This window comes from Somniosus microcephalus, chromosome 13 (assembly GCF_052327205.1).
Source record: "Somniosus microcephalus isolate GS21.2 chromosome 13, FLI_Smic_1.0, whole genome shotgun sequence".
Lineage (NCBI taxonomy): Eukaryota > Metazoa > Chordata > Chondrichthyes > Squaliformes > Somniosidae > Somniosus > Somniosus microcephalus.
The window spans coordinates 88,060,597-88,075,699 of record NC_140999.1 but is presented as its reverse complement, the minus strand read 5'-3'; the positions used below and the strand labels follow the sequence as shown (position 1 = coordinate 88,075,699).

At 48.6% G+C, this 15,103-nt stretch overlaps 1 protein-coding gene across 2 annotated transcripts in view; it reads left to right on the top strand.

The window, feature by feature from the left end:
• LOC147108474 (myosin light chain kinase 2, skeletal/cardiac muscle-like) overlaps positions 1-15,103 on the top strand; it is a 949,466-nt gene that overhangs the window by 688,968 nt on the left and 245,395 nt on the right. For both annotated transcript variants that reach the window (XM_086005118.1, XM_086005119.1), the window contains one exon: positions 11,037-11,178. In XM_086005118.1, coding sequence (XP_085861244.1) covers positions 11,037-11,178 — 142 coding nt within the window. The remainder of the gene's footprint in view (positions 1-11,036; positions 11,179-15,103) is intronic.

Sequence of the window (15,103 nt, the reverse complement as noted above, 5' to 3'; positions counted from 1 at the left end):
GGATTGGGGGTAATATACTAGTATGGATTGAGGATTGCTTAACGGACAGAAAACAGAGAGTAGGAATAAATGGGTAATTTTCGGGTTGGCAGGCTGTAACTAGTGGGGTACCGCAAGGATCAGTGCTTGGGCCTCAGCTATTTACAATCTACATCAATGATTTGGATGAAGGGACCAAATGTAATATATCCAAGTTTGCTGCTGATACAAAACTGGATGGGAATGTAAGTCGTGAGGAGGATGCAAGGAGGCTTTCAAGGGGATATAGACAGGCTAAGTGAATGGGCAAGAACATGGCAAATGGAATATCATGTGGAGAAATGTGAAGTTATCCACTTTGGTAGGAAAAATAGAAAAGCAGAGTATTTTTTAAATGGTGAGAGATTGGGAAATGTTGGTGTTCAGAGGGATCTGGGAGTCTTTGTACACGAATCACTGAAAGTTAACATACAGGTACAGCAAGCAATTAGGAAAGCAAATGGTATGTTGACCATTATTACAAGAGGATTTGAGTATAAGAGTAAAGACGTCTTACTGCAATTATATAGGGCCCTGGTGAGACCTCAACTGGAGTATTGTGTACAGTTTTGGTCTCCTTACCTAAGGAAGGATATACTTGCCATAGAGGGAGTGCAACGATGGTTCACCAGACTGGTTCCTGGGATGGGGGGATTGTCCTATGAGGAGGGATTGAGTAGACTAGGCCTATATTCTCTAGAGTTTAGAAGAATGAAAGGTGATCTCATTGAAACATACAAAATTCTTACAGGTCTTGACAGGGTAGATACAGGGAGGATGTTTCCCCTAGCTGGGGAGTCTAGAACCAGGGGTCACAGTCTCAGAATAAGGGGTCGGCCATTTAGGGCTGAGATGAGGAGAAATTTCTTCATTCAGATGGTGGTGAATCTTTGGAATTCTCTACCCCAGAGGGCTGTGGAGGCTCAGTCGTTGAATATATTCAAGACAGAGATCGATAGATTCTTGAATATTAAGGGAATCAAGGTATATGGGGATAGTGCAGGAAAGTGGAGTTGAGGTCGATGATCAGCCATGATCTTATTGAATGGCGGAGCAGGCTCGAAAGGTCAAATGGCCAACTCCTGCTCCTATTTCCTATGTTCTTATCATAAAAATTCACTGTGTAAAAAGTAATTCTCCTCATCCCTCCCATGGTTCTTTTGCCAATCACCTTAAATCTGTGTCCTCTGGTTACTGACCCTTCTGCCACTGGAATCAGTTTCTCTTTATTTACTCTTTAAAATCCCTCATAATTTTGAACACCTCTATTAAATCTCCCCTTATCCTTCTCTGCTCTTAGGAGAACAACCACAGTTTCTCCAGTGTGGCAGTGGGGCAGCCATCACTGACCCTCTCCACATCTCCCTCCAGAATGTCTGTTCACTTGCGAACAAGGCCCTTGCCATCCATGAGCTTATCGTGGATGACTGCATCGATATCATGGCCCTGATGGAAACTTGGTTGAGAGGTGATGACACCTTACCCTTAAATGAAGCCTCCCCACCTGGCTATACCTTCCTCCACTTGCCCCGCTAAGACCGCTGTGGTGGCAGTGTGGCTCTCATCACCAAGTTACACCTTGGTCTGTCCCCCTACTCCTCCAGCAGTTTCTCCTCCTTTGAGCATCTCACCTTATTCCACCCCTCTCACCTCTCATTTAAAATTCTTGTTCTCTACCATAAACATTTTATTACCGAGATATCTACACTGCTCTCCTCCCTCAGCCTCTGCACTGAACGACTTCTCATCCACGGTGATTTCAACCCCCATCTCAATTCATCATGCTCTCTCTCCTCTGAGTTCACTAGCCTCCTATCCTCCCTTAATCTCTCCCTCCATGTAAACTCCCCAACCCATATTCACGGCCACCCCCTCGACCTTGCCCATCTCTTGTGGCCTCGCAACTCCCATCGTGTCAATCGCAGATAAGGCCATCTCTGACCACTTCCTCGTATCACTCTCCACCCACACAACCCCCCCAGCCCTACTTCTTTCTGTGTCCGCCCCTGGAAAAAACTCTCTCCCAACTCTCTTACAACTGCACTTATGAAATCCCAACTGTCCAGCCTTTGGACCTCCAGTCACCATGACATTTCTGCAGCTACTGATCTGCTCAACCACACCCTCACCACCACATTTAATGCCCTAGTCCCTATTAAAACAATTACACTCTCTCACCCTGGCAGTTCCCCCTGGTATGGACCTCATCTTCGCTCCCTTAAGTCCCAGGGATGCAGACTTGAAAGGATATGGCGGACAATTGGTTTAGCCATTCACCGCCAGATCTGCCTGGACCACATAAAGCATTATCGGGTCCTGCTCTCGTCTGCCAAAATTGCTCACTATCCCAGAATCATTCTGGAATGCAAAGATAAACCCCAGCTCCTATTCTCTACTGCTAACCGTCTTCTTAAACCCCTCGCCCCTGTCTCCTCCACCCTCACCTCCGACAACAAGTGTGAGGAGCTCATGGGCTTCTTTGTCTCTAAGATTGAGACCATCCGTTCAGCTGCCTCTGCCACTTCCCTTCCTTCCCCTAGCCCACCGGGCCAAGCTTCCTCTAAGGTTCCCCCCCTGCCCTAGCCCTGAACTCACATCTTTCTCCAGTTTCTCTCTGATCTCCCCTCATGACCTCTCCACGCTCATCTTGTCCATGAGACCCACTTCCTGCTCCCTCAACCCTAGTCCCAGCAAACTGCTGACCACTCAACTTCCTTTTCTTGCTCACGATGTGGTCTCCTCTACATTGGGGAGACCAAACGCAAATTGGGTGACCGCTTTGCGGAACACCTCCGTTCAGTCCGTAAGGGGGACTCGAGCTTCCGTTTGTTGTGTCGGTACCTTTCTACCTAGACACAATTTAGGACTCAGAACTCAGAGATTCAAACATGAAGTGCTTTATTGGAAGGCAAGGAAGTTCTGGAAAGTTCCGAACAAAGAGAGCTAAAACTTAACAGAGAACACCCAACCATTTATCTCCTGTGACAGCGCCACCACAGGTGGGAGGAGAACACACAATGCATAACATTTCCTCCCCTCTTAAATGGAAGGTCCACATTATTCCTCAACAGGTAAGTTACTTTCAATGCACTCAACGAACCTAGGGTAGAGGTAGACTGCCTCAAACCCTGACTTTACCCTGGGGTTTATTCTGCCCCAGTCTTGTGGGTAAGTCACTAAGCCTACAGATCCAAGCGTCTTGGAGGCCGCCGCTCTCTGACAGGATACCGGCGGTCATCGCTGGCTTACACAGCAGTAGGCATTGAAACAGGCCTGGATGGAGAAGGTGCCTGTGTCAGTTGAAAGTCAGGAGTTTGCACAGGTGGAACAGTCTCTGACTTCCTGTGTTGGAGAAGAGCACTGTGGCAAAGGATGCTGGTTTGCGGTATCATCCGGAAACAGTTCAGGCCAACCAGCTGTTGGAGCCTCTGTGGCTGTCTCTGCTCCTAGCAACAGTTGATCTGTGTGTCTTCTCCAGACGACGTCCTCAGCAGTCTCAACCGTGTAAGACACAGGGCCCGTCTGCGCGATCACCGTAGCAGGAACTCATTTCGGTCCAGTGTTGTAGTTTCGAGCTAGGACGTGCTCTCCCGGATGAAACCGTCTCTCCTTGGCTCTTTTCTCTCTCTTTTCAACTTGAGTTTGTTGTTGACAATGGACAACCTGTTCTGCCCTTGGAGGTTTGAGTAAGTCAAAACTTGTCCGCAACTGCCTCTTCATCATGAGCGAAGCGGGGGAAGTTTTGGTTGTGGCATGCGGCTCGTTCCTGTAGGACAACAGGAAGCTGTTCAGACGTTGGTGGATTGAGCCCTGACCTTGCAATGCCTTCAAGGCGTGCTTCAAAGTTTGCACAAACCTTTCTGCCTGGCCGTTAGTAGAGGGATGATAGGGCGCAGACCTGATGTGTTGGACACCATTCACATGCAGGAAGGTTGCAAACTCCTGTGATACAAATTGTGGACCGTTGTCACTTACGAGTTGTTCTGGTGAGCCATAACGGCTGAACATCTCACCAAGTTTCTCAATTGTTTTCTCTGCCGTGGTAGACCTCATCACAGCGACCTCCGGCCACTTGCTACGAGCGTCCACAACCACCATAAACATCTTCCCTTCGAAAGGACCGGCGAAGTCCACATGTACTCGCTGCCACACTTCTGCAGGCCAATCCCAGGGGTGTAGGGTTGCCAGCTGTGGAACATTCCGGACCCTTTGACATGGGGAACATGTTTTGGCTTTCTCCTCAATATTCCCATCGAGACCTGGCCACCAGAAGTAGCTTCTTGCCATTTCCTTCATCCGAACCATCCCACTGTGGCCTGTATGAAGTTGTTGCAGTATAGGTTCCCTCAGAGGTGGCGGAATGATGACACGGCGTCCCCAAAGAAGACAACCTGCCTGGATGGAGAGCTCATTTCTTTTTGAAACGTAAGGTTTCAAACTAGGAGAATCTCCTATCGCTCTCCCTCGAATGACATCGTCCATTACCTCAGACAGGACTGGATCATTGCGGGTGTACCTTCGCACCTGAACTGCAGTGACAGGTGCTCCCTCCACTTGTCTAAAGTAGAAGATGTCTATCTGACGAGGCTCTGGGGGAGTAACAGGCAAGGGTAGCCTCGAGAGACCGTCTGCATTGCCGTGCAAGTCTGATTTGCGATATTTGATGTCGTATGTGTGTCCTGACAACAGTAAAGCCCACCTTTGCATCCTGCTTGCAGCGAGAGACGGAATTCCGGTGTGGGGCCCGAAGATTGAAGTCAATGGACGGTGGTCCGTCAGGAGTGTGAACCTTCTCCCAAACAGGTACTAATGAAATTTTTGAATTCCAAAAACGATTCCCAATGCCTCGCGCTCGATCTGCGCATAGTTACTCTCGGCCTTGTTCAAGGTGCGTGATGCGAAGGCGATAGGTTTCTCTTCACCCGAAGGCATGATGTGGGATATGACTGCTCCCACACCATATGGTGATGCATCACATGCTAGCTGCACGGGTAGCTTTGGGTCGAAGTGTGTCAGGACCTCCGAATTCAGCAATGCTTTCTTTGCTTGGGCGAAAGCTTCGTTGCACAGTTCAGTCCATTTCCATGTTTTGCCTTGACATAGCAACTGATGTAACAGCTTCAGCAATATTGCTAAGTCTGGAATAAACTTCCCATAGTAGTTAAAGTTCCGAACAAAGAGAGCTAAAACTTAACAGAGAACACCCAACCATTTATCTCCTGTGACAGCGCCACCACAGGTGGGAGGAGAACACACAATAGAACACACAATACATAACACCGGTCGCCTGTCACTTTAATTCTCCACTCCACTGCTACTCAGACCTCACCGTCCTCGGACTCTTGCATTGTTCCACTGAAGCTCAGCGTAAGCTCGAGGAACAGCACCTCATCTTTCGATTAGGCACTTTACAGCCTTCTGGACTCAACATAGAGTTCAACAATTTCAGATCATAACCTCGGCCCCTATCATGCATATATTTTTCATCCACACTTTTTCTTTGTGTCTTTTCTTCTCCCCTACATGGCAGCTGTCTTTCATTCTGCCAGCGCAATTTACACTTCATCTAGAGCTGTCTTTTGTTTCTTAACCTGTCCCATTACCATCTCCTTTTGCCTTGAATATCTCTTAATCTCTTCTGCCTTCTATCCTATCACAGACCTTCCCTTTTGTTCTTTCATCACCTCCCCCCTTTCCCAGCTCCTACACTTGCTTAAAAATCAGTTCCATTTCCTGCCAAAAGGTCATCGGCCTGGAACGTTAACTGTTTCTCTCTTCACAGATGCTGCCTGACCTGCTGAATATCTCCAGCATTTTCTGTTTTTATTTCCTTTTCTGGCTCCCATGTTAGCTGACATTGTTAACGGTTCTCTCTCCTCAGGTACTGTCCCCCTCTCCCTCAAATCTGCCGTCATCACCCCTTTCCTCAAAACCCGTCTGTTCTTGCAAACTACCAGCCCATCTCCAACCTCCTTTCCTCTCCAAAGTCCTTGAACATGTTGTCGCCTCCCAGATCCGTGCCCATCTTTCCCGCAATTCCTTGTTTGAATCCCTCCAATCAGGTTTCCGCCCTTGCCACAGTATCGAAGCGGCTCTCATCAAAGTAACAAATGACATCCTTTGTGACTGTGACAAAGGCTAACTGTCCCTCCTCATCCTTCTTGACTTGTCTGCAGCCTTTGACATGGTTGACCACACCATCCTGCTCCAACGCCTCTCCACCATTGTCCAGCTGGGTGGGACTGCACTCGTCTGGTTCTATTCTTATCTATCTAATCATAGCCAGAGAATCACCTGCAACGGTTTCTCTTCCCGCTACCGAATCGTTAACACTGGTGTCCCCCAAGGATCTACCCTTGTCCCCCTCCTATTTCTCATCTACATGTTGCCCCTTGGTGACATCATAAGAAAACACAGCATCAGTTTCCACATGTACGCTGACGACACCCAGCTCTACCTCAGCACCACGTCTCTCGACCCCTCCACAGTCTCTAAATTGTCAGACTGCTTGTCCAGCATCCAGTGCTGGATGAGAAGAAATGTTTTCCGATTAAATATTGGAAAGACCGAAGCCATTATTTTCAGTCCCCATCACGAACTCCGTTCCCTAGCCATTGACTCCATCCCTCTCCCTAACATCTGTCTGAGGCTGAACCACACTTGCAACCTTGGTGTCATATTTGACCCTGAAATGAGCTTCCGACCACATATCTGCAGCATAACTAAGACCGCCCATTTCCACCTCCATAATATCGCCCATCTCCGCCCTTGCCTCAGCTCATCCACTGCTGAAACCCTCCTCCATGCCTTTGTTACCTCTAGACTTGACTATTCCAACGTACTCCTGGCTGGCCTCCCACATTCTACCCTACATAAACTTGAAGTCATCCAAAACTCGGCTGCCCTGTGCTCACTGACCTACATTGGCTCCTGGTTAAGCAGCGCCTCGATTTCAAAATTCTCATCCTTGTTTTCAAATCCCTCCATGGCCTCGCCCCTCCCTATCTCTGTAATCTCCTTCAGCTCCACAACCCCCTGAGATATCTGCGCTCCTCTAATACTGCCCTCTTGAGCATCCCTGATATTAATCGCTCAACCATTGGTGGTCATGCCTTCAGCTGCCAAGGCTTAAGCTCTGGAATTCCCTGCCTAAACCTATCCGCCTCTCTACCATTCTTTCCACCTTTAAGATGCTCCTTAAAACCTACCTCTTTGACCAAGCTTTTGGTCACCTGCCCTAATTTCTCCTTATGAGGCTCAGTGTCAATTTTTTGTCTTTTAATACTCCTGTGAAGTGCCTTGGGACGTTTTACTATGTTAAAGGCGCTATATAAATACAAGTTTTGTTGTTGTTATCTGTCCACATAACTGAAGACCCTCATCCCTGGAACCATTCTAGTAAATCTCCTCTGTACCCTCTCCGAGGCCTTGACATCCTTCCTAAAGTGTGACGCATAGAATTAAACACAATACTCCAGCTGAGGCCTAACCAATATTTTATAAAGGTTTAGCATAACTTCCTTGGTTTTGTACTCTATTGCACTATTAATAAAGCCCAGGAACCTGTATGGTTCTCCCCATTCTCTGCTTGCCCTCTTACTGTTGAAATACTGGAAGATTTTCTTACTGTTGTGTTTTGCCACTCAGCTTTTATGAATTCTTTTTTTGCCCCTTTTGTTGCCTTTTGGCATTCTTGACCATTTTTCCATGGAAATGGTTTAGATATGATTTATACTGAAGCTTGGCTTTTGTGTTAAAATGAATTCACACAGGTTTAGAACCCACCTCACATCACAGCCACATACTGGAGCCACTGGGACAGAGAGGGGAGCGGCATGTTAATGAGCAGCCATTCAGACTATCACCCATAATGATCTGGGCCAACAGGGGATTCGTTATCATCTTTCAGAAGCTCCCAGTAGGCTTTCACATTGAGGGTGGGAGAAAATTAAGTCATGTATGCCCAGCATGAGGAGGCCTGGCCTCGTGTCCATCTAGGGAGGGGGAGGGAGTATCTGGTTTAACTGCCAGCTCTACTGATCAACCCCCCGGACAGGGAGGGCTCAGAGGGCAGCCCCCACTACACGTGGACATGGGGAACAATAGAAAGGTGAAAGGTGTATTGAAGGTCAGTGCCAAGGCAGGGAGGAGGTAAGTCTCCTTTACAAAGAAAGCTGGCCGAGGTTTAGATAGCTGGTGAGTTTTCAGATCGCACCCAAGAAATGTGAGGTTTGTGTTTAGGTCAAGTGGCAACATTTCTTATTTATGGGGAGGGACTGAAGTGAAGCTGCATTAAGATGAGATCCATTAGAATTGTTGCCGTACATTCACTAACTGGCTGTAAAAAAGAGCTGCTTAACAATTTGTTTCACTAAATTGTGCATCCTTTGGATGATGGTACAAGAGTCGGTGAAAGCACATGCAAAGATCACGATATCCAGGTCACAGTGTTACACCATCGTTCCTCTATTGGGTAGCAGAAGTATATAGTTGATCGTGAGCGACACAGGTCTGCTTACAGGAGAGATTGGCAGTGCGAACCCAAGAGAATATCAAAATCTATAACACTCTCTGACCACCCTTCTACCATGTTTCCACATGTTCCCCTTTCAATCCCAGTAAACCCCAATCCTTTTCGCCGACAGATTTTGTAGAGGTAATTTTTCCTCTCTAAATCACTTTTGATTAATTTGTTAATACATTAAAAATCATAGCTGTTTAGTCTGCTGATCGCAGGCTGTTTAGCCTTCTTGTCTTCACAAATGAGGACACAAATAACCTCCCAAAGATGTTGGGGAACATAGGGTCTAATGAGAGGGAGGAACTGAATGAAATCAGTATTTGTAAGGAAATGGTGTTAAGGAAATTGACGGGATTGAAGGCCGATAAATCCCCAGGGCCAGATAATCTACATCCTAGGGTACTTAAGGAAGTGGCCCTAGAAATAGTAGATGCATTGCTGGTCATCTTCCAAAATTCTACAGATTATGGAACAGTTCCCATGGATTGGAAGATAGCTAATGTAACCCCACTATTTAAAAAGGGTGGTAGAGAGAAAATGGGGAATTATAGACCGGTAAGCCTGACATCGGTAGTGGGGAAAATGCTAGAGTCCATTATAAAAGATGTAATAGCAGAGCACTTGGAAAATGGTGACAGGATTGGACAAAGTCAACATGGATTTACAAAAGGTAAATCGTGCTTGACTAATCTACTGGAATTTTTTGAGGATGTAACTGGTAGAATAGATAAGGGAGAACCAGTGGATGTGGTGGATTTGGACTTTCAGAAGGCTTTCGATAAGGTCCCACATAAGAGATTAGCATGTAAAGTTAAACCACATGGGATTGGGGGCAAGGTACTGACTTGGATAGAGAACTGGCTGGCAGACAGGGAGCAAAGAGTTGGAATAAATGGCTCTTTTTCTGAGTGGCAGGCAGTGACTAGTAGGGTACCGCAGGGATCGGTGCTAGGACCCCAGCCATTCACAATATATATTAATGATCTAGTCGAGGGAACTAGATGTAATATCTCCAAGTTTGCAGACGACACAAAGCTGGGTGGGCGTGTGTGCTGTGAGGAGGATGCCGAGAAACTCCAGTATGATTTGGACAGGTTGGGTGATTGGGCAGATGTATGGCAGATGCAGTATAATGTGGATAAATGTGAGGTTATCCACTTTGGTGGCAAAAACATGAAGGCAGATTATTATCTGAACTGCAATAGACTGGGAGAAGGGGAAGTGCAACAAGACCTGGGTGTCCTTGTGCACCAGTCGCTGAAGGTAAACATGCAGTTGCAGCAGGCGGTTAAGAAGGCAAATGGTATGTTGGCCTTCGTAGCAAGAGGGTTCGAGTACAGGAACAAGGATGTCTTGCTGCAGTTGTACAGGGCCTTGGTGAGACCACACCTTGAGTATTGTGTACAGTTTTGGTCGCCTTATCTGAGGAAGGATGTTCTTGCCATGGAGGAAGTGCAGCGAAGATTCACCAGACTGATACCTGGGATGGCAGGAATGACGTATGAGGAGAGATTGGGTCGATTGGGCTTATACTCGCTGGAGTTTAGAAGAATGAGAGGGGATCTCATTGAAACTTATAAAATTCTAACAGGACTAGACAGACTAGATGCAGGAAGGATGATCCCGATGGCGGGGCAGTCCAGAACCAGGGGTCACAGTCTAAAGATAAGGGGTAAGCCATTTAGGACAGAGATGAGGAGGAATTTCTTCAGCCAGAGAATGGTGAACCTGTGGAATTCTCTACCACATAAGGCAGTTGAGGCCAATTCATTAAATATATTCAAGAAGGAGTTGGATATATTTCTTAAGGCTAAAGGGATCAAGGGATATGGGGAGAAGGCAGGGACAGGGTACTGAATTTGGATGATCAGCCATGATCTCATTGAATGGCGGAGCAGGCTCGAGGGGCCGAATGGCCTACTCCTGCTCCTATCTTCTATGTTTCTATGGAATGTGCTGATCCTGCATGCTCGGCAGTATAACTTGAAAGGTGTTCCAGTTGCCAAAATGAGGTGCTGTTGAACAAACCCCAGTCAATCTTAAGCTCTTCCCTGATATCTTTGAAGTTTTTTCAGTCCAAGGCTGGCACAGGGCAATAAAAGATGGCTATAGACACATGTGAAATAATTTTCTCACACCTGTGAACAGCTGCTCACACACATGTGCAAATGGAAACAGTTTCACTCATCCCGGCACTAAAAATGTCCTTTACACAGAGCAGTCAACATCTCGACCTATCCTTGCCAATATACTGGACGGTGAGTTCAGTGCTTTCCCGATAGATTCGGCCAACAGGAGAGGCTCGTCACATTAGGATAGTCAGCTTTTTGCTGTTGCGTTTACATCCCTGCACCTCAGCTGAGCGTGCAGCTGAGAAACCAGCCAGGTGGTCACCGGGAGTCATATCCTGCACCAGGAGTCTGAAACACTCTGCCCTCATTGCTCCAGCACTGTATCGTGAAAAAGTGAATCTGATGGTGCATGTTTTTTCCTGCAGTTTAGAAGGTGGCGAGCTCTTTGAAAGGATCATTGATGAAAGCTACACTCTAACAGAGCTGGACACAATGGTGTATGTGAAGCAGCTCTGTGAAGGCATTTATTACATGCACCACATGTATGTACTGCACCTGGATCTGAAGGTAAGTTCCCCAAAATCACTCAAAGCTAGCTCACGGTGATCAATGATTTATACGCGCTGAACTTCACAGTAATGAGAGGGACTTGTTACAACTCATCTCACCAGCCCCCGATACAACCCATTCTTTTACAATGTGTCCACAATGTGTGTCAGGGTCAGCATTCTTTATCAACTGAATCTGTGTCTTTGCAATTTCTGCCCCTGCAGAGAGCGAGACGCTGTGATTAACAAGATCCTAATTCTCTCACTGCACAGGCTCGTGCAAACCGATCACACACTCCAGAGAAGTGGAGACATTATCCATAACAGACAATGAAATATCAGACAAGAGACTGGCAAAATCAGCCACAGATTATCAGTGTAACACGCTGATTCACGCCGCACCCCTCACTGTAACACTCTGATCTACCCCGCACCCCTCACTGAAACACTCTGATACACCCCGCACCCCTCACTGTAACACTCTGATCTACCCCGCACCCCTCACTGTAACACTCTGATCTACCCCGCACCCCTCACTGAAACACACTGATCTACCCCGCACCCCTCACTGTAACACTCTGATACACCCCGCACCCCTCACTGTAACACTCTGATATACCCCGCACCCCTCACTGTAACACTCTGATACACCCCGCACCCCTCACTGTAACACTCTGATCTACCCCGCACCCCTCACTGAAACACTCTGATACACGCCGCACCACTCACTGTAACACTCTGATCTACCCCGCACCCCTCACTGTAACACTCTGATATACCCCGCACCCCTCACTGTAACACTCTGATACACCCCGCACCCCTCACTGTAACACTCTGATACACCCCGCACCCCTCACTGTAACACTCTGATACACGCCGCACCACTCACTGTAACACTCTGATACACCCCGCACCCCTCACTGTAACACTCTGATACACCCCGCACCCCTCACTGAAACACTCTGATACACCCCGCACCCCTCACTGTAACACTCTGATACACCCCACACCCCTCACTGTAACACTCTGATACACCCCGCACCCCTCACTGTAACACTCTGATACACCCCGCACCCCTCACTGAAACACTCTGATACACCCCGCACCCCTCACTGTAACACTCTGATACACCCCGCACCCCTCACTGAAACACTCTGATATACCCCACACCCCTCACTGTAACACTCTGATACACCCCGCACCCCTCACTGTAACACTCTGATCTACCCCACACCCCTCACTGTAACACTCTGATACACCCCACACCCCTCACTGTAACACTCTGATCTACCCCGCACCCCTCACTGTAACACTCTGATCTACCCCGCACCCCTCACTGTAACACTCTGATACACGCCGCACCCCTCACTGAAACACTCTGATACACCCCACACCCCTCACTGAAACACTCTGATACACCCCGCACCCCTCACTGTAACACTCTGATATACCCCGCACCACTCACTGTAACACTCTGATACACCCCACACCCCTCACTGTAACACTCTGATACACCCCACACCCCTCACTGTAACACTCTGATATACCCCGCACCCCTCACTGTAACACTCTGATACACGCCGCACCCCTCACTGTAACACTCTGATACACCCCACACCCCTCACTGAAACACTCTGATATACCCCGCACCACTCACTGTAACACTCTGATCTACCCCACACCCCTCACTGTAACACTCTGATATACCCCGCACCCCTCACTGTAACACTCTGATATACCCCACACCCCTCACTGTAACACTCTGATCTACCCCACACCCCTCACTGTAACACTCTGATCTACCCCACACCCCTCACTGTAACACTCTGATCTACCCCACACCCCTCACTGTAACACTCTGATATACCCCGCACCCCTCACTGTAACACTCTGATCTACCCCGCACCCCTCACTGTAACACTCTGATATACCCCGCACCCCTCACTGTAACACTCTGATACACGCCGCACGCCTCACTGTAACACTCTGATACACCCCACACCCCTCACTGTAACACTCTGATACACCCCGCACCCCTCACTGTAACACTCTGATACACCCCGCACCCCTCACTGTAACACTCTGATACACCCCACACCCCTCACTGTAACACTCTGATACACACTGTAACACTCTGATACACCCCGCACCCCTCACTGTAACACTCTGATTCACCCCACACCCCTCACTGTAACACTCTGATTCACCCCACACCCCTCACTGTAACACTCTGATACACCCCGCACCCCTCACTGTAACACTCTGATATACCCCGCACCCCTCACTGTAACACTCTGATACACCCCGCACCCCTCACTGTAACACTCTGATACACCCCGCACCCCTCACTGTAACACTCTGATATACCCCACACCCCTCACTGTAACACTCTGATACACCCCACACCCCTCACTGTAACACTCTGATATACCCCACACCCCTCACTGTAACACTCTGATACACCCCGCACCCCTCACTGTAACACTCTGATATACCCCGCACCCCTCACTGTAACACTCTGATATACCCCACACCCCTCACTGTAACACTCTGATATACCCCACACCCCTCACTGTAACACTCTGATACACGCCGCACCCCTCACTGTAACACTCTGATATACCCCGCACCCCTCACTGTAACACTCTGATACACCCCGCACCACTCACTGTAACACTCTGATACACCCCACACCCCTCACTGTAACACTGATACACGCCGCACCCCTCACTGTAACACTCTGATATACCCCGCACCCCTCACTGTAACACTCTGATACATGCCGCACCACTCACTGTAACACTCTGATACACCCCACACCCCTCACTGTAACACTCTGATACACGCCGCACCACTCACTGTAACACTCTGATACACGCCGCACGCCTCACTGTAACACTCTGATACACCCCACACCCCTCACTGTAACACTCTGATACACCCCGCACCCCTCACTGTAACACTCTGATACACCCCGCACCCCTCACTGTAACACTCTGATACACCCCACACCCCTCACTGTAACACTCTGATACACACTGTAACACTCTGATACACCCCGCACCCCTCACTGTAACACTCTGATTCACCCCACACCCCTCACTGTAACACTCTGATTCACCCCACACCCCTCACTGTAACACTCTGATACACCCCGCACCCCTCACTGTAACACTCTGATATACCCCGCACCCCTCACTGTAACACTCTGATACACCCCGCACCCCTCACTGTAACACTCTGATACACCCCGCACCCCTCACTGTAACACTCTGATATACCCCACACCCCTCACTGTAACACTCTGATACACCCCACACCCCTCACTGTAACACTCTGATATACCCCACACCCCTCACTGTAACACTCTGATACACCCCGCACCCCTCACTGTAACACTCTGATATACCCCGCACCCCTCACTGTAACACTCTGATATACCCCACACCCCTCACTGTAACACTCTGATATACCCCACACCCCTCACTGTAACACTCTGATACACGCCGCACCCCTCACTGTAACACTCTGATATACCCCGCACCCCTCACTGTAACACTCTGATACACCCCGCACCACTCACTGTAACACTCTGATACACCCCACACCCCTCACTGTAACACTCTGATACACGCCGCACCCCTCACTGTAACACTCTGATATACCCCGCACCCCTCACTGTAACACTCTGATACATGCCGCACCACTCACTGTAACACTCTGATACACCCCACACCCCTCACTGTAACACTCTGATACACGCCGCACCACTCACTGTAACACTCTGATACACGCCGCACCACTCACTGTAACACTCTGATCTACCCCGCACCCCTCACTGTAACACTCTGATACACCCCGCACCCCTCACTGTAACACTCTGATCTACCCCGCACCCCTCACTGTAACACTCTGATACACCCCACACCCCTCACTGTAACACT